Source organism: Dromiciops gliroides, chromosome 3 (assembly GCF_019393635.1).
Source record: "Dromiciops gliroides isolate mDroGli1 chromosome 3, mDroGli1.pri, whole genome shotgun sequence".
Classification (NCBI taxonomy): domain Eukaryota; kingdom Metazoa; phylum Chordata; class Mammalia; order Microbiotheria; family Microbiotheriidae; genus Dromiciops; species Dromiciops gliroides.
The window spans coordinates 16,701,249-16,724,757 of NC_057863.1; the positions used below are offsets into that span (position 1 = coordinate 16,701,249).

Below are 23,509 nucleotides of genomic sequence, written 5' to 3' on the forward strand. Positions count from 1 at the left end.
AGAAAGTGCCTGTGAATATATTCATCTTGAACCATTATTGTTGACCGAGACCTGAAGTATGTTTTACCAGGTGCTTTCCTCAACGGTAATGAATGTGCTTATTCCTCCAGTTCCACCTGCTACAGGTGAGTTCCAGGTTTTCTGATTGATTGAGACTTGACAATTAAGTAGTGAGTAGCAAAAGCAGTAGCAGTTTATTCCTTGGGGGAAATCTCTCTCTCTCTCTCTCTCCCACACACACAACACACACACACACACACACACACACACACACACACACACACACACACACACACACTTCCAAAGCCTGATGAATATGACTTGCTATGAAAGGACCTCATAAAGAGCTCATCCTTGTGTCAGGCTGCTTTTCCTCCAAGTAGATCTTTATAAAAATGGTCCCACCTAAAAAGTCCATGGCCCCTCTTTGCTGGTCTATCTCCTGTTCACTCTGAGGACTTATGGTGAGGAAGAAGAACCAACCTGTCGACTCCTGGGAAAGTTTGATTTACATGGATATGTGGAATCCACAAACCACTCATTAATTATAGGAGGAATGTTTCCTATCCACTCCCGACCATTCCAGAAAATGAGTCTGTTTGGAACCAGTATCAGCAAAATGTGAAGGGTAAGTGCTGGTCAGTTTTGGGGAAAGGTGGAAGAGTGTGGTAGGGTAGACATTCAGAATAAGGCTCCATCCCTGGCTTTGCTGCTTTTAGAGGATCCTTGGAAAATAGATTGAACCACTCTGGGGCCATTTTCTTTTCTGTACAGAAGGATTAGACTATTTTGTCTTAAGACTCCTTCCATGCAAAGATCCTAAGGTCACTTTGAAAATCAAAAAGTTTTAGTTTAGGACAGGACTTCTGCAACTTTTTCTACTCGTGACCCCTTTTTGTTCAAGAAACTTTTATGTGATCCTGGGTATATAGGTATATAAGATTGATATACCTAACCTTTTCTTGTAAACAAATTTTCTGAAACCCCCACAGTCAGTTATGAAACTTCATATGGGGTTGCAAAGCCATGGTTTAAGAAGCTTTGGTTTAGGGCATGGATATTACAGGGACACTTTTCTGAGGGAAAATGTTTGAATCTGTCTACCATGGATGTCATTCAGAAATCCAGGTCTATGGCAAACCATCTCTTGGCCAAACTTCTCCAATCAGGCTCACAGAAACACTTTGTGGGGGCTCCGTCTATTTAGAGCTCATATTAATAATCCCCAAAGGATTGTACTGATTATTGGAAATGCCTGTCACATGGAGAGTTGGGCTGTGGGATTGAAGTTCTGCAATTTTGTGTCCCTACTATTGTAAGAAAGCAAAACATGGGCCAGATTTCCATTGTATGTCAATTTCATGAACATTCCTCCCTAGAATTCAATATGAATTTCACGCCTTACAAAACCTTTTCTTCCTTCTATGGTATTTTTGTAATAGATCTGGAACATTTTAAAAGGGATAAATGGGATAGAAATTTTGCTTTGTGATATAAAACTTTAACTCTAGAAATAACTTATCTTGTGCATTTCCTTGCTGAGCTATGCTTTTCTTCCCACTTCCCACATTCAGGCAAAATGGCAAGATGACAAGAAATAAAAAGTGGCAGAGGCTTTCTTTAACACAGTGGTTCTCAAAGTTGTGGTCTTGAGACTCCTGGCAGGTCTCTGAATCCCTTTCAGGGAGTCCTCAAAATAAAACTTCCCACAATAATCCTAAGGTGTTTTCATTTTTAATATGGCAACTATCATGTAACCTACTAAATAGGAGGATCTCTGAGTATAAATGGCCCCTGAGACCAAAAAGTTTGAGAACCTACCGTCTAATGTACCCAGATTTTGTCACTAGTTCTTACCATAGTGGAAGTTTGAATTTCTTCAGATCCTCAAAACACTCTGAACCCAAACCTGAAATCTCATTGTTAGAATAAAGTAGAGTACAGGCAAGTGAGTGGGACTACTGTACTGATCCTTCTAAGGAAAAAGACATCCTAATGATTAGAGCCTTCAAAAAGTTTAATGGACACCCTCATGAGGAGGAAGCCGACTTTCATTGGAGGGCTTTAAGCAAAGGTTGAATGTGCTTTTGTTGGTTATGTTCTAGAAGGGATGCTATCTGTCTTTCTTTCTTCCTTCTTTCCTTCCTTCCTTTTCTTTTTCTCTCTTTTTCTTCCTTTTTTCCTTTCTTCTTTCTTTCTTTCTTTTTGTTTCTTTTTGTTTCTTTGTTTCTTTGTTTCTCCCTTCCCTTCCTTTCATTTTTCCCTTTCTTTCTCTCTTTTTTCTTTCTCTCATTCATTCTCTCCTTATTCATCCATTCATTGATTCATTTGTCCATGGATTTATTTGTTATATTTATTCATTCATTCATTGATTTATTCATCAATCTATTTATTTATTTTTTTATTGGTTGGATTAGATGTTCACTAAGGTTCCTCTCCCAACCCTGACATTCTGTGATTCATACCCCACCACCCAGCAGAGCAAAGAATTCTAACACAGAGGTCAAATGTTTAAATTTGGGTGGGGGAGGGGTGATACTACAGAAAACATCCACTCCCCCTCTGCCCCACACCCCAACATTGGCTTCATTTCCACCAGGAATCTATGGCAGTTGGCAAAATAGGATGAAGCTGCAGGTAGTGAATGGCCTGGTGTAGTGGGATAGGGATGGTGCCCTTGTGGTATCTTGTAGTATGGGGTAGGTGGGGTCAGGGATGGCAAGCTTGGTGAACTGCCATAGGGAGGGCATTTGCCCTCTGAATAATGGCACTCCAGGGGCAGCTAGGGGGCGCAGTGGATAGAGCACCGGCCCTGGAGTCAAGAGTACCTGAGTTCAAAATCCAGCCTCAGCCACTTAACACTTACTAGCTGTGTGACCCTGGGCAAGTCACTTAACCCCAATTGCCTCACTAAAAAAAAATAAATAAAAATAATGGCACTTCAGGGAAAAGTCTAGGTAGACCTAGCCTAGTTGGAGCTCTGACACATCTTCCCACTTCCCCTCCCAACTTCCCTCAGGAAGTTTTGAAGGGTTTTCTTATTATTAAGTTGGAGGACAATCAAATATAGATTTTGCTTCCTGACAAAAATTTACTGCACCCAATTAAAATGTTTTCTGAGCCATAAAATGTGGACAAGGGTAGAACGCTGTTTATGAGTGCTTTTATGCTAACAATAATTTTTCATCTTCACTGGCTCGAAGACTGTCACTATCAGGATGTGAAAGCTTTGACCTAAGCCAATGATTCTCAAACTTTTTGGAGACCCCCTTGCTTTTCTTCCTCACTTTTTTTTTTTTTGGTGAGGCAATTGGGGTTAAGTGACTTGTCCAGGGTCACACAGCTAGTAAGTGTCAAATGTCTGGGGAGGGATTTGAACTCAGGTCCTCCTGACTCCAGGGCCACTGTTCTATCCACTGCGCCACCTAGCTGCCCCTTCTTCCTCACTCTTAGAGGATTATTGACAAAGGGAAAGCCAATGATATTTTTTTCCAGGAGAAGTGATGCTAAAAGGAGAAGGCCAAATTTCCCTCTGTTTTTAAAAGCTGAGTGGATGACATGATCAAGGCACAATAAAGGCACTGGAGTTATTTGTATTTGAGACAGCTCCCTACTAGACTGTAAACTGAAGGAGGTGCCTGTGTTTTACTGAAGCTTCTATTTCCCTCACAGCCTAGCATGTCTATGCTGACACCCCAATCTCTCCTACCTCATCCCAGACCCTTAGAAGCAGCACCCCTCATTGTCTGTTGGGGCTCCTCCAGAAGGGATTTCCCAAGGCTGTGTCCCAAGGGAAGGTTGAATCCCCACCAAACCCATTGGCACTAGGCAGGGAAGCAGAAGGGGAAACAAGATTCTTTTCTCATTTTCCCATGCCTGGGGCCAGTGGCCTTCAACATAAGTGAGATTACAGATGTGGGATGATTAAAGGTGTATAGGAAGGGCCCCCACATTGACCTCCCATGAAGAGAGAGTAGAACCTCATGGATCTGGTCTCCCCATTATTCTGCTCCAGCCTTTTCTAGTGTTGCAGAAGGGAGGAGTCAAGTTACAAGGAGCTTAAGGGAAATTATCCTATGGATACTAAAGATTTGAAGGGGTATTTTTGCTCATGTGTAACTAAGTAAGGCAAGGTTTAAGGGGTATACTGAAGGGGCTGAGTAGGGAATGCAGGAAAAGGTTAGTAGGAGGATAATAAATCATTACCCTAATATGAATCAACAAAAAAGCATTTATTATGTGCTTACTGTGTGCCAAGAAATGCCAAGAGCTGGGATGCAAATAGAAAAAAATGAGACAGTCCTTATTCTCAAGGATCTTGTATTCTAATTCAGTCGCAGGGTACATGGAAAAGCATGGCTGTCCGAAGAGTGTGGTGCCCAGGCTGTGCTCTCTGCCTGGAGTGAACCCTCACTTCATGTCTTCCTCATTGAGTCCTAGTCTTCTTTTTGGGACTAGCTTAATTATCACTTTCTATTTAAGGACTAGCCTGCTTCTTTCTCCTTCTCCTCCCATTCCACCTCCAGTCCTTTCTCCCATAGAAATTAATTGTATATCTTTTGTTTACTTATCTTAACTTGAGTTGTTTCCCTAATAGAATGTGATCTCCTTGAGGGCAGAACAGTTCAATGTTGGTTTTTTTCCTCAATATTTCCCAGTGCCTAGGGCAGTTCCTGGAACAGAGTAAAGTGCTTTCTAAATGAATTAATGAGACTATCTAGGGATATGAATATTTGTACTATCTACCCACTTTTGTAGATAGTGGTAAATATCTTTCATTCTTTTATTCATTCATCATTTATTTATTCATTTATTTATCTGCTTGTTCATTTATTTATTTATTCATTCATTCATTTATTTTATTTATTCATTCACCTATTTATTTATATATTCATATATTTATTCATTCACCCACTTATTTACCTATTTACTTATCTGTTCACTTATTTATTAATTAATTTATTCATTTGTTTATTTGTTTTCCTTTCTTTGCATCTCTAGCACTTAGCACAATGCCAGACACACAGTAGTTGATTAATAAACTCTTGTGATTGCTTTTGCACAGAAATATAAAGTGACTTTATAAATACAAAGTGTAATATCAATGTAAGTAATTGTTATGGTTATTATTCAGATTTTTTTTTTTACCATTAGAGCCATCCTCACACTTCCCTCACCAAAGTGTCAGAAATTATGTAGCTTTGCTCCTGCTGCTGCTCTCCAGGGTCTCCCTCTTTATAGTCTGGAAAAAAAAATAGGCTGGAAGGGAACAAAGTAGAAAATGGTTCTATTGTGTCTCCAACTGTGTGCTAAGATTCAATCTAATTTCTAGCTTTAAAAAAAAAAACAACTTGGATTTGAATTTGATGAGTTGAGCCCAATGTTCTTCTACTTTTCTCAGGAGAAAGAAAGATCAGTGCAATGTTATCATTAGGATATTCTTATTCTAGGGGCTGCCTAAGTCGGAGGGGTTTCCTCTTAACAAGACATCATCACAGGGTACTAACCTTGGATTCAGGAGCACCTGAGTTCAAATCCATCCTCAGACATTTGACACTAGTTGTGTGACCCTGGGCAAGTCACTTCACCCTCATTGCCCTGCAAAAAAAAAAAGGAAAGAAAGAAAGAAAAGAAAAGAAAAGACATCATCATAGAAGAAAACTGCAACCCTATGGCCATAAGGCATGTGATCTTACAAGATTTGCCCCAGAAAACACAGGGATACTTTTGAAAATAGTGCACTTATGTCTTCAACTATAGAAATGTCAGTACTCTAGATATTTTCCCTAGTGCAGCAGGATTCTATTATATTAAGGTTCATTTGGGTGACAGTTTGTCATCTAACACTTTGGTTGAATCCCACCTGCCAACTAACCCTGAGTCTGTCAGTGCTGATGGACCATACAGGTATCAGTTAGTGTATGCCCTCCTTAGCCTCAATACAGATGCAGATGGTGTTAAAATATGGTGGTTCTTCTGTTGTCCTTTCCTCCTTTCCAATGCTCCTCTTGGCTTCTTAACCCCCAAAAGGGACCCCTCAATGTTGGACAGGGTGTTTGATGGATGATGGACTCTGAACAAGGGATGGCACTGACCTTTTCTGGCTGAGGATCACCGTTAATATTTCAGTGTCTCATTGAGAAAGGTGCTATGGGCATGACTTACTATAGAGGATCCAGAGGAGTCAGAGATATTGAAATGTTAATTCAACTGCCCACCTATGTGAACTTGACCATGATGGATTTTATAGCTTCTTGTGATTGCTTTTACTTGTTAAGTTGGTTCCCTGATAAAAGGTTGTTTTTAACCTTACTGTATCTGAGTCAGATTATGTATGGGAAGAAGGGTTTTCATTACTTACTTTGTTCCAGGAGAGCCAGGGAGAAACCATGTATCCCAGGGCTCAAGAAGGCCTGAGCTCAGTGTGAGTGGGTCAGCCAGTTGCCCTAGGACCCTTGTCATTGATTCACTCTGGGGTGAAACCATGGATCTCCTTTCAAAGGAGCTAAAGAAAAGCACCCATTTCTTTCATCAGTGACTGGGTACTTAGAACTTTCTTTGAAGCCCCTTCAATCCAAGCAAGAGCTCTTAAGAACTGGGGACAGAGATGTTTGTTCCCTAATAAAAAGGCCACCTAAGGTCAGAGAAGGAGCAAGGTGTGGGTGTGGGTGAGGGTGGTCAGGGCTAGCAAGAAACTTCTAGACATGGAGACAGTGGGCCAGATGACCAGCTTGGACAAGAAGAGCATCTTCTAAGGTGTGAACCCTGAGACAATACTACAGTTGCCCCACTCTGGGTTAGAGCTCTGTCTCTGGGGATTGGGCAATTGGGTTCTTTGACATGACAAGCAATGGTGTGGGGGGACCACCTCTGATATGGTAGTCATGAGCGACAATAGCCTTCTAAAATCTGACATGTATAATGAGGGAATCAGCAGAAGGGTGAGATAGCACTTAGGAAAGTGAATTCCACAAACCTTTGTCAAGGTCCTACTATGTGCCAGACCCTGCATGATATTTATCCTTCACAAGGCTGCTAGGGTGATTTTCCTGAAGCACAGGTCTAAGTAACCACATCGTTCCTCTTAATAAACTCTGATGGCTCCCTATGGCCTCCAGTATCACATATAAATTCCTCTCTTTAGCATTTAAATACCTTCACAACCCGGCCTCAACATATATCTCTACTCCTCTTCCCACTTAACAAACCAGTCAAACTGGTCACTCTGTTCTTCACACAAGACAGGTCATCCCTAGTCTTTGTACCTTTGTCTGGACTGCCTCATACTTGGAATGCCCTCCCTTCCACCTCTGCCTCTAAAAATCCCAGGCATCTTTCAAAACTCTGTTCAGCAAATACCTTCTCCATGGAGGCTGGCTTTCCTGCTCTCCCCACAAGAATCAGCTGGTATCTTATTTGTGTATATCTAGGGATGTTCCTGTTGTCTTCTCCAACAGAATAAAAACTCCTTGTGGGCAAGGATTGGTTCGCTTCTATCTTTGTAGCTCTAGCTTTGCATGTCTGTGCAACTTTATATCACCTAGCAGAATAACTGGAACATAGTAGGCATTTAATAAATCCTTAATTTGGGGGGGGGGGAAGGGGAAGAGAGGATTTGATTTGTGATTCATTGGAATAGGGAACTCCCAGTAAGAGGATTCCCTTTACCAATATGGATCAGCACCATCTCTTCCAATTATAGTCTTAAAGCGTTCCCTGGAGCACTGAAAAATTAAATGCTTTGCCCAGGATTGTACAGTAAGTGATTATCACAGGCAGAACTTGAGCCCAGGTTTCTCCTGACTGAGGCTATTGTACAATGCTGTATTTTGGGTTGGGAGATGATAGATGTTGGGAGTTGGAAGACAAAACAGTTCTTATTCTCAAAGGCTTATATTCCATGTCACCAAGCTCCTACCAAACAGAGCTCATGGCTCCATGCTGTCACTAGCAACAAGAAGAAGAAGGCCTGTGATTCCCCACCACCTAACTTTTGGTCTCACTATTTCCTTTCCAGGTTTTACTTCCGAGGTTTCCGATGGACTAAAACTATGATCCATACGATCAATGAGATCAACCAAAGGAAAGATATCCTTCCTAATATCACCTTGGGCTACCAGATTTTTGACACCTGCTTCACCATTTCCAAGTCCATGGAAGGGACATTGTCATTCCTGACAGGGCAGGATGAAAACAAGCCCAACTTTCGGTGTAGTGCAGGTGCCCCATTGGCTGGGGTCATCGGAGCAGGAGGATCTGCCCTGTCTGTGGCAACTTCCAGGGTCCTGGGCCTGTATTACTTCCCTCAGGTAACTCAAGAGTTTGATGTCAACTAAGACTCAAGAAAAGAAGGGAAAGCTATGTTTGAGGGCAATGGTGGCAAATATGAAAAAGCAGTTTATTTTTTGCCAGGGAGATTAGAAAGGTTGGGGTAATGTTATCTTCTTTCATTCTGCCTCCCCCTTTAGGTACTTGGGAAAAGTTAATTCTGACGCAGGTAAGTGATGTGCTGGAGAGAGTACTGGCCCTTGATTCAAGAAGACCTGAGTTCAAATGTGGCCTCAGACTGGGCATGTTAAATTTAATTGTCTTATACCTGGGTGTAAAAAAAATCAATTTTACAAGAATAAGATGGTAGAGTTACTGCTGGACAGAATTTCATCTGAAGATCTGGGGCTTGTCAAGAAAATGAATATGATGCTAGGCTGTATAAGAAGAGCCCTAGCACTAGGGAAGTGATGGCGCTCCCCTACTCTGCTTTGCTTTGCTTGGCTTTGGTCAGACTAATCTTGATAAGATCCAGATAGTTGGATAGTTCCAAATGAGAATCTGAAGAATAAAACATATGAGTATTGATAGAAGAAAATGAAGGGAAGATTAAGAGGGCACATGACATCATAGGTTCCTCTAAGTGTTTGAAGTGATATCATGTGGACATGTGTCATGTGCCCCACAGTGCAGAACTGGAAGCAATGGGTACAAATTTCAAACTGTTGAATTTTGACTTGTCCTAAGGAAATACTGCCTACCAATTAGAACTCTCTCCCTCTCCCAAGTGGAACAGGCCACCTGCAGCAGAATTCCTCTTCCTTCTCCAGGAGATAGTCAAACCAAATCTGTAAGACCCACTTCTCAGAGTTTGTGGGGGTTGTAACTGTCCAAGCTGTAAGAAAAACCACTAGGGTAGAGCTCTGAGCCAATAGCACTTTATTAAAGGGTCCAGGGTTCCCTCTAATGAAGTGGACCCCAGATCTTCCTCATGCTCTGAGAAGCCCCGTTCCTCCAGGGCCTTATTGATAACTAGATTTAATATCTGAACATTTTAGAGAGGCTACACACAATACAGAATCCCATTGGTTAATGGACTCTGCTTCGAGGGCTAAAACGTTGTATCAGCTAGAAATTATATGTCAGCAGGGGGTTCTTTGGTTGGGCAAAGCATGGGCCATCTCCACTGACTAAGGGATCATAAGATGATCATAAGATGAATGAACACCTCTCATATTGGACAAGAGAGAGTGATCCAAACATACAAAAATAAGCTGAGGAACTTTTCATGTAACTGATTCACCTCTATCATACTGGGCTTGGTGGTCAGCCTAAGAAGGAAAAACAAGGGTAGGGGCCCTCTAGTTAGCTTCCTGTGATTAAACAAGTGAACTTACAACCTGCAGTTCACAGCTCCGGGGCCTAATATACAGAACTCATAATCCTTACCCCTATGGAATTATATCAAACTGATTAATACTGATTAAAGTAGAGTGAGGGTCCTAATGAATCATTTCTCACAAGCTATCATCCAGGGGATTCCTAAGGACAGAATGGTCTAGTCGGTGTCTGGGGTTCCTGCTAACTTTGAAATGCTGTGGTTCTATATTCTGTGTGGGAGGAGTAAAAAAGGACCCAGAAACGGTCCTCGCCCCCATAAGAAGTAGACCTTCAGGCAGTGTGGTCATGTTGCTAGCCAGTAGTATTGGCTGCCATAGTCATTGTTCTTCAGGAGCATCAGAGGATCATGAGTTTACAGCTGGAAGAGACATTGGACACCATTTAGTACAAATCCCTCATCTCATAGAGGACACTGAGACAGACAAAGGGTAAGTGAATCACTGAGAGTCACACAGCTAGTGAGTGTTAAACCCAAGTTTTCTTGACTTCAATCTAGAGTTCTATCCATTATACTGTACTGCCTCTCAAGAAAGATTCCTATGTCTAAAATTTGGCCTGAAGAGATAAAGGGAGAAATACAAGTGAGAAAAGGACAAAAAACACTCCCAAATGTTTTATAAATGTTTTCCTCTTCCCTGGTTGAATTCATACCTGGCTTTTAAAGCCCAACTCAAATACCACACCCTCCAGGAAACCTTCCATCATCCTCTGGACCTCACTTAAGTATCTCAGAATTTTAGAGGTACAAGAGACCTTAATGGATAGTTCACTGGCTCCATCTTCCCTCCTCTCCCTGCCCCTTCAAAGTCCTATAGACAACATATCTATGTGGCCATCCAACCTTTGCTTGAAGACCTGACTATCTCCTGAAGGGACTCAGGCTGCTCTAAGTGCCAGAACATTTCCTCACAGGAAGCCTACATTGCCCCTCACTGCTCCTGGTTTTGCCCATTGAATCCAGATAGGAGAAGTTCAATTCCTCTTCCACTTGACAGGTTCTCAGAAACCTGAGGACCCTTATTCTACTCCTTGAGGCTAACTCTTTTTTTTTTTTTTAGTGAGGCAATTGGGGTTAAGTGACTTGCCCAGGGTCACACAGCTAGTAAGTGTTAAGTGTCTGAGGCCGGATTTGAACTCAGGTACTCCTGAATCCAGGGCCAGTGCTCTATCTACTGCGCCACCTAGCTGTCCCAAGGCTAACTCTTAAATACTTTGCTTTTTCTCCTCTTTCAATGCATCATGTCATGTTTTGCAATTTAGTTATCAACATGTTTTATTTCTCAGCTAGAGGACATACAAGCTTTATGAGGAACTTAACACAGTGTTTGTCACAGAGCAGACCTTAATACATGTTGGTGAATTGATTCATTGATGAGGGTTGGGGGGATTTCTTATTTCAATTTTGTATCTCCCCTAGTGTCTGGAACAGTGCTACACACAATAGTTGCTTAAACCCTTGCTGCTTCCGGCAGGCAAGGGAGGCTCATACAGTACAATGGGAACTGTTTTGCAGGCTTTATGCTCCTTTATAAGTATAAATGATCATCACTGTCATTGCTAATAAATAATCATAGTTTACAGAAGAATTTCATGGGTGTTGTACTTATTTATTTATTTTTTTGGTGGGGCCATGGGGGTTAAGTGACTTGCCCAGCTAGTAAGTGTCAAGTGTCTGAGGCTGGATTTGAACTTAGGTACTCTTGAATCCAGGGCCAGTGCTTTATCCACTGTGCCACCTAGCTGCCCCCCGGGTGTTGTACTTATAATTATGCTAGTAGAATGTAAACTCCTTGAGGGTAGAGATTTGTTTTGGTTTTGTCTTTGTATTTATAGAATCTAGCTCAGTGCCTAGCACATAGTAAGTGCTTTATAAAACCCTTGTCAAGTTGAACTGAAGAAAATAGATAATTTTTTCTCTTGTGGTTAGAGATGGGAGAGAGCCTAGGTCTAGAGTTAAGTTTTTTGGTTGAGTGCTAATGAGGTGAATGTATTCACTTATAGGTGGGCTATGCTTCGTCTTGCTCAGTTCTTAGTGATAAATACCAGTTCCCGGCTTATGTCCGAGTCATGCCAAGTGATAAGAGCCAGTCTACTGCAATGGTGAATCTCATCCAACATTTTGGGTGGGTCTGGATAGGCACTATAGCAGCTGATGATGACTATGGAAAATATGGCATTAAAATTTTTAAGGAGGAAATCGAGAAGGCCGGTCTCTGCATTGCATTCTCTGAAACCATCCCTAAGATCTACTCCAAGGCCAAAATGGAAGCTGTTGTTAGGACCATCCAAAACTCCACGTCCAGAGTCATCGTGCTCTACACTTCGGATATCGACCTCGGCCCTTTTGTGTTAGAAATTGAATACAATAACATAACAGATAGAACATGGATTGCCAGTGAGGCCTGGATAACTTCCTCCCTTATTGCAAAGCCTGAATACTTCCCCTTTTTTGGGGGAACTATTGGGTTTGCTGTGCCAAGAGCTGACATACATGGGCTAAAAGAGTTTCTCTATGATGTTCATCCCAACAAGGATCCCAATGATACCATTACAATTGAATTTTGGCAGACTGCTTTCAACTGTACCTGGCCCAACAGCAGTGTGCCCTATAATTCTGACCACAGGGTCAACATGACTGGACAAGAGAACCGAGTTTATTCAATGTCTGACAAGTTCTGTACTGGAGAGGAGAAGTTGGAGGACCTGGAAAATACCTATTTGGATGTGTCCCAGCTTCGGATAACAAATAATGTGAAAAATGCAGTTTATGCTTTGGCTTATGCTCTGGATGAGATGAGTCGTTGTGTGGAGGGAAGAGGCCCTTACCTACCGGGAAATACATGTGCTTATTTAGAAGACTTTGAGCCATGGCAGGTATGAATTTTCTTTGTCTTCTTTACTCCAAAGAAACCCAATCCCATTGTCAGTGGCTACTAGTTTCCAATTTTCTATATTGAGTTTTCTTGAGTGAGATATACCTGTCACAGGATTAGTAGAAAAAGGCCAAGGAGGGGAGCAGGGCTAATGGCTAGATGTGAGAGTTCATGTGGATGGAAAGACTAATTAATGTATGCTTGATGTTCATAATCCTTTTCCAGTCTCTGTTAGTTAGATTGGCATTTTCTGATCTTTGCATTGCTCTTCTGTAGCACACCCGAAGGAAGGAGCTAGGTTTCATGTTCAGCAATGCTAATCCAAATGCGATGATGGGTAAGGTCTTATGTCATGAAGTGGTAGAATTCAAATAGGGAGCTTTCACTCTCATTACCACTAAAATGTGGCCTCATCTATTCAGCTTATCATCTATTTGTTGCTCTTCCAGTTGATCCACAAACACCTTTGAAATGAGAGGGCTTAGTTGAGTCTCATGCCTCAACTGATTTTTGCTATTTTGTGTCATTACTGCTCACAATCTCCCTTTTGTTTTGAAAGTGAGCTTGTGATCTCAGTGGGAATAACTGTTGGCTGCCGGGTCCCTCTGATTATTTTTCAAAGAAGCCAAGTGGTTGAGAGTAAGGAAGGGCGGATTTGGAATCAGAGGGCCTGGGTGGGCTATACCACTTACTAACTGAATGACCCTGATTAAACGACTTAATCTTCTGGGGCTCAGCTTCTCCTTTAAATAAGAAGGTTGGACTGTATAATATCAAAGATCTCTCTCAATTTGGAATTTCTGTGTCTATGAAGGGCAGATATTCAAAGCCTTTAAAAAGTTTCTGCTCAAGTATAATAATGCAATGTGATAAAGCAAACAAGGAGAACACAGCAGATTAAGCTGAGCTTTGTCTGGGAGCTGAGGGGTATGAATTAATAATGGGTGAGGGCAAAGGGATAGCAGATGGGTTTGGAATTGTACAGGAAAGCTTGCCACATCCCTTGCCACACCAGTGAGTTCTTCCCACAGTGTTCTGAACCACCAATTGGGAAGTCATGGCTTAGAATACTTTTTTTTTTTTTTGAGGGCAATGAGGGTTAAGTAACTTTCCCAGGGTCACACAGCTAGCAAGTGTCGAGTGTCTGATGCCAAATTTGAACTCAGATCCTCCTGAATCTAGGGCTGGTGCTTTATCCACTGTGCCACCTAGCTGCCCCTAGAATATGTTGTTAAAGAGGCAGTCAGATTAGCCTTATGCCAAGAGAGATGTGGTAAGAGACTTATATGACCTCAGTTGAGACCTGCATTCTTCTGTGTCAGAAACACATGCAAAATACAGCAGCCAAGTGGAAAAATTATCAAAACTGGCAGGAAAGCATTGAAGTCAATGAACTATGTCTTGGGGATCTCAAGCCTCCCTGTGTCTTACATTGTTCCACCTTGGCCACCTTTTCAGATACCTACTGCCTTAGCCTATCTTCCCCTTCTTCATCCCATAACAACTTAATCTCAGGAAAGGACCAAATCTCAGTAATTTCTACCTTAGTATGACTCTAAGGCAATGTCTTAAATCTATCATTATATTTTTATAGATAAGATAGAGGGATATGGGCTGGATGAGTTGGAAACTGGCTGAATGACTGAACCCAGATGGGTCAATGTCAGCTTGGAGGGAGGGCTCTGGTGAGATTCCCCAGAGATCTGTCCTTGGCCTTATTTATGCTGGTTGAGATTTTAATCAGGGGTGTGCATGATGACAGATAGCATACATGTTCACCTATTCCACAAATAGCCCCAAAATGGGAGAAAGAGCTCATATGCTGGATGACAAGAGTCAAGATCCAGATTGATCCTGGCTAGAATGCTGATATAAGCCAAATAACATAAGATATATTAGAGAGATAGAAGTTTCTACACTTGGGCTCCAAGAGTTGACTTCACAAATACAGGATGGGATAAATTTTGGCCAGAAAACAGTTCCTGTGAGAATAGGAGGAGATCGTAAAGGACCTAAACGCAAGAAGTCTTCAAGCCACATTGGGAGCGGGCAGCCAGAAGAGCTCATGGCTCAATCAAGGGCTGCATTCAAAGGCTGATGGTGACTAGAACTAGAAAGGTCAGAGCTCTGATACGTTTGGCTCTCATACAGGGGCCTCTGAGGATCAGGTTCAGTCCTGAGTTCCATGCTTTAGGAAGGGCCTAGCTGAGTTGGAGTGCAGAAGAGGACAATCAGGGTGGTGAGACAACTGGCCAACAGTGGTTGAGAAAATAGATGATGTTTAGCTTATAAAACAGAAGACTTAAGGAGGGGAGGGGGAGATACCTACTTGCAAGTATTTGAAGAGTTGCCATGTTGAAGAAGGTTAGGTTCATTCCGCTTAACTTCAAAGAGATCAGATTAAAAGAGATTCAAAGAGATGCAAGATTAAAAAATAATAATCTGTAATTTTACTGTCTGTAAATTTACTACATGTAATTTTTCCTATCTTTGCAAATGTACTTTAATATAAATAATTACAAGGGGATTTGATATTTTTACTTTGAAACAAGATTTATTCATCCTTCTAGTGTAAGTAAAAGCATTATATGAATGTATACAGCCTGGCCCTTTGAGGTAGTCTTTAATTCTGGTGTTTCTATTAAAGGACTCTCAAGCTTCAGTGTAAAGTGTGGTAGGAATTGGATGGGAGTCATTAAGGACTCTCCATGGCCTTCTTCTCTGCTAATAAATAAGACCATACTTATCCAGCTATTGCACAATCCCACATAAAGACTCTCACTGTAATATACAGTAGCACTACATCCTACTTGGAATTAAGAAGTGATGAAATTCCCTTTTTTCTCCTGCTCAAAAGTCCATAAGTATAATTTCACCATCCATCTGTATGCATCCATATTGATCATATGCCATCTCCTTTACCCCAACACAAAAAGATCTTAAATGATTAAGAAGGGGGAAATCCAAGTCCATAAATGGCTACATGAGTTCAAAATATGTTTAATTTGTTTAATCATAAAATTGTATTTCCTTAACTACAAGTATTTTTGACAAGCTTCTGTTACTGTTGCCTGGTTTCTAGCTAATGTACTACCTGAAAGTACTTAAATTTGAAACCCACAATGGTATCACATTGGAACTTGATGAAAATGGAGATGTGACTGGATATTATGATATCTTGAACTGGCAGCTAAATGATGCTGGGAAAATTGACTTTGTGAAGATTGGGAAATATGAGTTCACATTGTCCAAATTTGAGTTGGTGATGTATAATGTATCCATATATTGGAACACTGAAACATTAGAGGTTAGTTACTTTGAATTCTTCTTTTTATAGATCTATACAAAGAAATTTCATTTCAAATACCATTATGATTACCCCCTATCTTATGATTATTGTTGTTGTTGGTGGTGGTCAGTAATTTTAGTTGTGTCTGACTCTTTGTGGGAGGGACCCTATTTGGGGTTTTCTTGACAAAGATAATGGAGTGGTTTGCCATTTCCTTCTCAGCTCATTTTAGAAGTAAGGAAACTGAGACCAACAGGATTAAGTGACTTGCCCATGGTCACACAGCTAATAAACATCTGAGGCTGGATTTGAACTCAGGAAGATGAATGTTCCTGACTCCAGGTCCTGTGCTCTACCCACTGCACCACCTCGCTGTCCCAAGGCTTATAAGAGTCTTGTAGCATGCTTGCCTTTTGCTGGGGATATACCTTTCTTTCCTAAGATTTAGTCCCCAAACTAATGAATTCCTTCCTTCCTGGGAGTGGGGGGGTGGGGAGGGTGTGGAGGTTGGTAGGAAGATACTACCAAAGTTGGATCTTGGTACAAAATTCTTAGCACAGTGCCTGACACATAGTAGGTCTATATAAATTATTATTCCCTTCTCCTACAGTGGAATGAACTTGAGATCTACCCTCAGAAGATCTGGGTTCAAATCTTACTTTGAATATATTTATTCAGACAACCTTCTAAATGGGTAGTGATTGCTGTGCAGATGGCGGTCTGCATTGGTATGGAGAGTTTCCTTTTGGGGAATGCAGGATGGGGCCAGCATTAGTTTTCCCAACCACAGACCCAGCCCAGAGTTATTTGGGAGAGAGGACTTGTAATCTCACTGAGGGACAGGTTGGAAAGGTGTGGCAGGGAGAAATAAAAACACACAAACACAAGGAGAAATTGAAACGTGGGGCCAGAAGTTACTCTAGTGCTGCCAAAGCCTAGAGAAGTTCTCAGGAAAAACAAGTGCCTACCACGTCCCAGAAAGCTGAACTTTTTTTGACCTGATGGGTTCCCAGAATTAAATGTCAGTACCATCTGGGAATAGAGAGTTTCAAGGCCCCTCAAAAAGTTACTGTCAGTGTTGTACCTTTACCATTGTGTTGGTGCTATAAAATAATTGATGGGCAGGAAAGAAGGTGGCCACTTAATCTGCTGCTTGAACCAGAGGAATCCTACAGAGAGCTACAGAAGAGAGGCAGCCCTAAGACTTTTCAGTGCCTCAGCTGATTGGTACTCCTGTTTTTACCTTTCCTTATTCTACTCCTTTCCACTTACTGTTTTACCCCACCTCCCCCTGCCACCATTTGCATTAACCTAGCCTAATTTTTGGACCATGGTACTATTTCACAAACATATCCAGATTGGGTTTATGACTGAAATTTCCATCCCCTGTTGGTCAACTGACTCTCCAATTCAAATCATACCTTACCCCTCCAAATTCTTCCATTTCCCTGGCTCATCTCCAAATAGTAAGAATAACTAATATTAGTTGTTCAGAGAGACAGATTTTAGACACAGATGAAAGGTAAGGGTTAGAAATTGATGAGTTCTCTGAATAAAAAAAATTATAGGGAGAAGAATGCAGGTCAAAAGACCAAGTCTTGAAGTAAAGGTCCCAGTTGTGGCTGGAAGGGGGTGGGGGTGGGGAAGATGTTAGAGGCAGCCTCCTAGGTTCCAACAGAGACATAGGGTACGTATTAAAAAGTAGGAGAGCCAGGGCAGTGGTATGCCAGGGAAGTCAAGGGAGGAGAGAGTTTAAAGGAGGAAGATTTGGTCCACAGGATCAAATGTTGAAGAGAAGTCAAGAAGAATACATTTTTATCAAAAAAGGCAATTGAATTTGGTAAGCAGGAAGGCATCATTGACAGGGCAATTTCAGAGCAATGGCAGGTGTGGACTAGATGAAATTGACTGGTGAAATTGATTCTATATTACAGGAAGCTGAAAAGGGAATGGGTCATGGAGAAACAGGCTCAGAATATAGATTATTCATTTAAGAAGTTTGATGGTGAAAAGAAAGAGGGAAACTGAAAACTAGATGAAGGACTGGATCACGTGAAGCACTTTGATCAGACTCAGGATGACCCATGCCTGCCTGAAGGCAGGGTGGAAGGAAGGAACCAGTGGAAAGTAGAAGATCTCAGAGAAGAAAGAGATAAACATGGGAGCAAAATTTCTAAAATGGCCTTAATTTGATCTATCCCGGAACCTGGAATGTTCTCACAAATCACCATTTTCCTTGTTCCATCAATTTCCTATGCTGTTAGCATATGGCTTTCCAATACTAGAGGATATAGCTAACAATTTTCAGTTATTTCTGAGATGTTTGTTCCTAGAGTTGGGGAGATCTGAATTCAAGTCTGGTTTCAGATACTTACTGTATGACCCTGGGTAAGTCACATAGCCTCTGTATGTCTCAGTGTCCTTATCTATAAATGGGGGTAATAATAGCACCTATCTCCCAGGGCTGTGGTGAGGATGAAATGAGATTATGTTTGTAAAGTGTTTATTTCAGAGCCTATTACCTAGTAAGCATTGTAGAAATGTTAGCTATTATGATTATTAGCTAAGATCTTGGAAATGCAAAACAGACAGGGCTTTGTACATCAACTGCTGATCTCTTAAATCCTTAGTGGAGATTCTCAGCCATTGTGCTATTCTCTCACAGTGTGCAAAAGCCAGTTGGAAAGTCTGTAACACCTTTGCAGATATTTGCTTGCTGCATTAACTGGCCAAGGTTAAGAAGGAGGCACTTAACAATAATCTGCTCTTTACTAAGAGTTCAGGGGCTGAGTTAAGGAATCTTTAGTTCCTGTTTAGTCAGAGGTTGCTGATTACTTACATTCTTATTATTTTTGTTGTAAAGTAGACCAGCAACATTTTAGCTACTATATAACCCCTTCAATTTACCATTTCCTCCCATTTGCAACATTCTCCCTCACTTCTTAGTGAAATGTTAAAGTATACATAACAACAGGGGCAGCGAGGTGGCACAGTGGATAAAGCACCAGCCCTGGATTCAGGAGTACCTGAATTCAAACCTGGCTGTGTGACCCTGGACAAGTCCTTTAACCACATTTTACTTTAGCTTCCTCATCTGTAAAATCGGCATCATAATAATAACACCTACCTCAAGGGGTTGTTGTGAGGAAAGAATGAGATACTATTGGTCAAGCACTTTGTAACCTTGAAGCAGGATTTTAAGGCTAGCTGTTGCTATGAAAATGGTGAGAGCAATATTAGTCAGATAGTGACAACATGCCTAAGGTCCAGGCTAACTCATGATTTTTGTCTTTCCAAAAGACATGAAGAAAAAAATACTTAAGTAACTAGCTCCCAAACAATAAATGTGCCTTTTCAGGCTGGGGAAGGGGAGGCAAACAGTGAGCAGGGATGAGCCCCACTTCATTTCCACTTTCATGGGATTCTTTTACATATTATCAAAGGGCAACAGATGCATAAACAGTCTATGCTAGTGAAAGATGGGTTGCAGTTGGTCCTATATTTCTTTTCTGTCCCAGAGGGAGCCATGAGACAGAGTTGGTAGCAAGGCTCCATGTTGGATTTTCCACTTCTGGTCTTTTCCAGGCTAAACCCTTGGTCTAGGGTAGGAAGGTGGGCTTAGGAGGAGAAGGGAGGGAAGTGATTACTCCGTAGTATTATAGACCAAGACTTGGTCCTGGCATCCCAATATAGTCGCAGTGTTGTAGAATAAAATCCTGTGTCTTGTTCGTTATAGCTCCCCCATTCTGTATGCACTGATCTTTGTAAACCAGGAACTAGGAAGGGGATTCGCCAAGGGGAACCTATATGCTGTTTTGACTGCATCGCATGTGCAGATGGTCATGTGTCCCGAAATCCAGGTACAGTGAGGTTGCCTTTTACCATTTGTGAAACAGATAGCTGGGTGCATTTTGTTTTGTAGTAGTGAAGTTTTTTTTTTAACATAGTAATAATAGGTAAATGAGCTGTTGTCTTTTCTGTACATTTCAAAATTAGTTTTTTCCCCGTTGTCTGTGAGGTGAGATGGCATTTTAGAACAAAGTCATTACATTATTTCCATAATTAAAACCTCTTGATTGATATCTAAAGTGAACTTCTTTCATGCCAAATTCCTCTATGGCAAACACAGACATGTGTCACTGAACGTTATCACTTTGTTCTCTGGAAAAAGTGTGAGGACTCAGCAGAACAATGACACATGGGGCCATTTCTACCCCAGGAACAAGATGATAAATGGAAGAGAAAATAAGCACCCACAATTCCAGAGGACTGCTGAAAAATCATCTCCTTACAGAATAGTAATGGACTCAAGGTTCATATTGAGACAGCCCTTCTTTTTTTGTTTGTTTTTGGTGAGGCAATGGGAGTTAAGTGACTTGCCCAGGGTCACACAGCTAGTAAGTGTTGAATGTCTGAGGCCAGATTTGAAGTCAGGTCCTCCTGAATCCAGGGCCAGTGCTCTATCCACTGCACCACCTAGCTGCCCCCAAGACAGCCCTTCTTGAATATGGCAAGTAGGTGGGCTTGCTCTGCTTGACTAGGTTTATTTGTTACAAAGATCACGATTGTCCTTTTTTTATTTGGAGAAGAGGATCAAAAGGGCATGTGATGGGGGCAGCTAGGTGGTGCAGTGGATAAAGCACTGGCCCTGGATTCATGAGAACCTGAGTTCAAATCTGGCCTCAGACATTTGACACTTACTAGCTGTGTGACCCTGGGCAAGTCACTTAACCCTCATTGCCCCTCCCCCCCCCCAAAGGCATGTGAGAACTAGCAATGGTGTTACCAAAAACTCAGAAGATTTGATCAATACTTACTATGTGCCACGGACCCTGCTGGGTCCCTGGCAGGGGATGCAAATACAGAGAAGTCTACTATTTCCTCCCTGTATGACTTCAGGCAAGTCAATTAACCTCTCTGGGCCTCAGTTCCCTCATCTTTGACTTCCTGTGGCATCCAGGATCAAAGACAAACTGTTCTTTTAGGTATTTGAAACTCTTTTCAATGCGGCTCCCACTGAAGTTCTCTCTGGCCTTCTCCTCCTGTCCCTTCCTGCCTTGTGTGCTTCACTAAACTGAGCTTTATGCTCTTCCCCGAGCCTGGAATGGACGCCCTTTCCCCTTTTTCCTTAGAATCCCAACTCCTAGCCTACCTAAGGTTTTCCCTATACTCCCACCTGCTAGTGCCTCCCCACTGAAATGAGCGTGTGTGTGTGTGTGTGTGTGTGTGTGTTACATGTGTATATACTGTATATATATCTACATTTTTATATAGTATATACTACATATACAGTATACACACATACAATACATACACACAGACATATATATGAATTAAATTTCTATTATATATAGGTATTATATGTGTGTATACTATATATATCTACATTTTTATATAGTATATACTACATATACAGTATATACACATACAATACATACACACAGACATATATATGAATTAAATTTCTATTATATATAGGTATTATATGTGTGTATACTATATATATGTAGTATATTCCATATATACTTATACATACATACATATTTATACATAGTATACACTACATATACAGTATACACACATATAATACATACACACAGACATATATATGAATTAAATTTCTATTATATATAGGTATTATATGTGTGTATACTATATATATCTCTATATTTTTATATAGTATATACTACATATACAGTATACACACATACAATACATACACACAGACATATATATGAATTAAATTTCTATTATATATAGGTATTATATGTGTGTATACTATATATATGTAGTATATTCCATATATACTTATACATACATATTTATACATAGTATACACTACATATACAGAATACACACATAATATACACATATATACTATAAGCTTATTTCATATATATGTGTGTATGCATATATTACATGTGTGTATACTATATAGGTAGTATATACTATATAAATATATGTATATATAGTATACATGCATATAATATATAACTACATATATAACATAAGGTTATTTCATATATATGTGTATGTAAATGTGTATATACTATCTATGTAGTATATACTATATAGAAATATATAGTATACTCTATATAGTATACATATATAATATAAGCTCATTTAATATATACATATATACACACACACATATATGTATGTGTATGTGTGTATGTATGTATGTGTGTAGTGCTGCTTTTCTGGTAAAATATAAGCTCACCGAAGTCAAGAACTGTTTTGTTTTTACATTTGTATACCCAGAACTTGGCACAGTTCTAAGGTTCATAGTAATTGTTTAATAAATGTTTATTGATTGACTTATCCCAAGCCATAAGGGCCCTTTAAAGTCATATAGACCAACCCCTTTCTTTTATAGATGAGGAAACTGAGATCCCAAAAGATTTAGTGACTTTCCTAAGGTCACTTGGGTAGTAAGTGCCAAGGCTATGATTTGAACACAGGGCCTCTCACTCCAAATCTAGCACTTTCCATGATACTTTCCTACTACCTAGGGCATGGGTTTTGGCAAGCAATGAACCCATATAGGTCTCAGTTTCCTCATCTGTAAAAATGAAAGGATTGGTCTAGAGAACCTCTAAGAATTTCTAACATCATTGTGGTACAAAGAAAATAGGATTCCTTACTGCCCCAAAGACTTTTCATTTCTCTACTGTTGCTATTCCAGGTTCATGGGTGGAATGCATCAAATGTCATGAAGGATTACGGGTCTAATGCTGCCAAGGATGACTGTGTACTGAAAGAGGTGGAATTCCTGGCTTACAATGAAGCCTTAGGCTTTACCTTGTGACTCTGTCCATCTTTGGGGCTTTGGTGGTCCTGGCCGTCATGGTTGTGTATGTAATTTATAGGAAAACTCCCCTGGCCAAAGCCAATGACCGGGAGTTGAGTTTTCTTCTCCAGCTTTCTCTCATCATCATCCTTCTTACTTCTCTCCTCTTCATTGGCAAGCCCTACAATCTGGTCTTGCATGGCCGCCAGGTGACCGCTCGCCATGGGCTTTTCTCTTTGTCTCTCCTGCATTTTGGGTTAAAACCATTTCATTAATTTTTATCCTACAGAGTGTCCAAATCAAAAGTCCGTTTTATATCTATCCGGCCCCTTTATCAAAAGCTCATTGTTCTCATTTCGGTTCTCATTGAGACGGGTCTTTGCACAGCGTACTTGGTGATGATGCCCCCAAAGGTGTACAAAAACATGGAGTCCCAAAACATTAAAGTATTACTGGAGGAATGTGATGAAGGGTCCATTGAGTTTTTGTGCTCGGTATTTTGGATTTGATGCCTTTCTGGCCCTGCTCTGCTTCCTAACCACCTTTGTCGCCCGCAAGCTGCCTGATAACTACAACGAGGCAAAGGGCATCACATTCGGGATGCTGGTGTTCTTCATCGTCTGGATCTCTTTTGTCCCTGCTTATTTAAGCACCAAGGGCAAGTTCAAAGTAGCTGTGGAAATCTTCGCCATCCTCGCCTCAAGCTTCGGTTTGCTGGGCTGCGTATTTGCTCCCAAGTGCTATATTATCTTGCTGTGGCCCAAGAGAAACACAGATGAGTTAGTTGGTGGGAAGATCCCTCCCACTGACAGGAGTATCCAACTGACATCAGCCTCTGTCAGCAGTGAGATGAATATGACAGTTTCTACAGTGGTGCTTGATGACTAG

General features: G+C 40.9%; 1 protein-coding gene across 1 annotated transcript; it reads left to right on the top strand.

Annotated features, from left to right (window-relative positions):
* The first annotated feature begins 472 nt into the window (after positions 1 to 472).
* On the top strand, positions 473 to 23,509 carry LOC122751423 (vomeronasal type-2 receptor 1-like). Its single transcript, XM_043998478.1, is given in 11 exon segments — positions 473 to 597; positions 599 to 628; positions 8,018 to 8,309; positions 11,671 to 12,543; positions 15,625 to 15,849; positions 19,568 to 19,696; positions 22,517 to 22,631; positions 22,634 to 22,809; positions 22,811 to 22,879; positions 22,882 to 23,118; positions 23,120 to 23,509. Coding segments are annotated over 11 exon segments (2,577 nt in total). The 5' UTR covers positions 473 to 556.